The 255-nt window shown below is 80.8% G+C and overlaps 1 protein-coding gene across 2 annotated transcripts in view; it reads right to left on the reverse strand.

Annotated features, from left to right (window-relative positions):
• Window positions 1–226, reverse strand: part of CTDP1 (CTD (carboxy-terminal domain, RNA polymerase II, polypeptide A) phosphatase, subunit 1) — a 113,378-nt gene extending 113,152 nt beyond the window's left edge. For both annotated transcript variants that reach the window (XM_010577027.1, XM_010577035.1), the window contains exon 1: window positions 1–226. This exon is cut by the window's left edge and continues 100 nt beyond it. In XM_010577027.1, coding sequence (XP_010575329.1) covers window positions 1–226 — 226 coding nt within the window.
• Between the last annotated feature and the right edge of the window lie 29 nt (window positions 227–255).

Here is a 255-nt window from a genome sequence, read left to right on the forward strand (position 1 = left end):
TGCTGGCGCCGCTGGCGGAGGGCGGCGGGGCGGCAGCGGCGGCGGAGGGACGAGGCGGGGGGGGCAGCGGGGCGCACAACGCCAGCACCGACCCGATCTGCACCGCCGTCCCCACCGACACCTTCCACTCCAGCAGCCGCAACGGCCGAGGGCCAGGCGCACGGATCTCCGTGATCGCACCCGCCGGGCCCTCCGAGCCGGGCCCGCCGCCCGCCGGCCCCTCCATCGTCCCGGCCGGGGCAAGGGGGGGGGGGG

The sequence above is a fragment of the Haliaeetus leucocephalus genome, unplaced genomic scaffold, assembly GCF_000737465.1.
Source record: "Haliaeetus leucocephalus isolate CR32 unplaced genomic scaffold, Haliaeetus_leucocephalus-4.0 Scaffold41, whole genome shotgun sequence".
Taxonomy (NCBI): Eukaryota; Metazoa; Chordata; class Aves; order Accipitriformes; family Accipitridae; genus Haliaeetus; species Haliaeetus leucocephalus.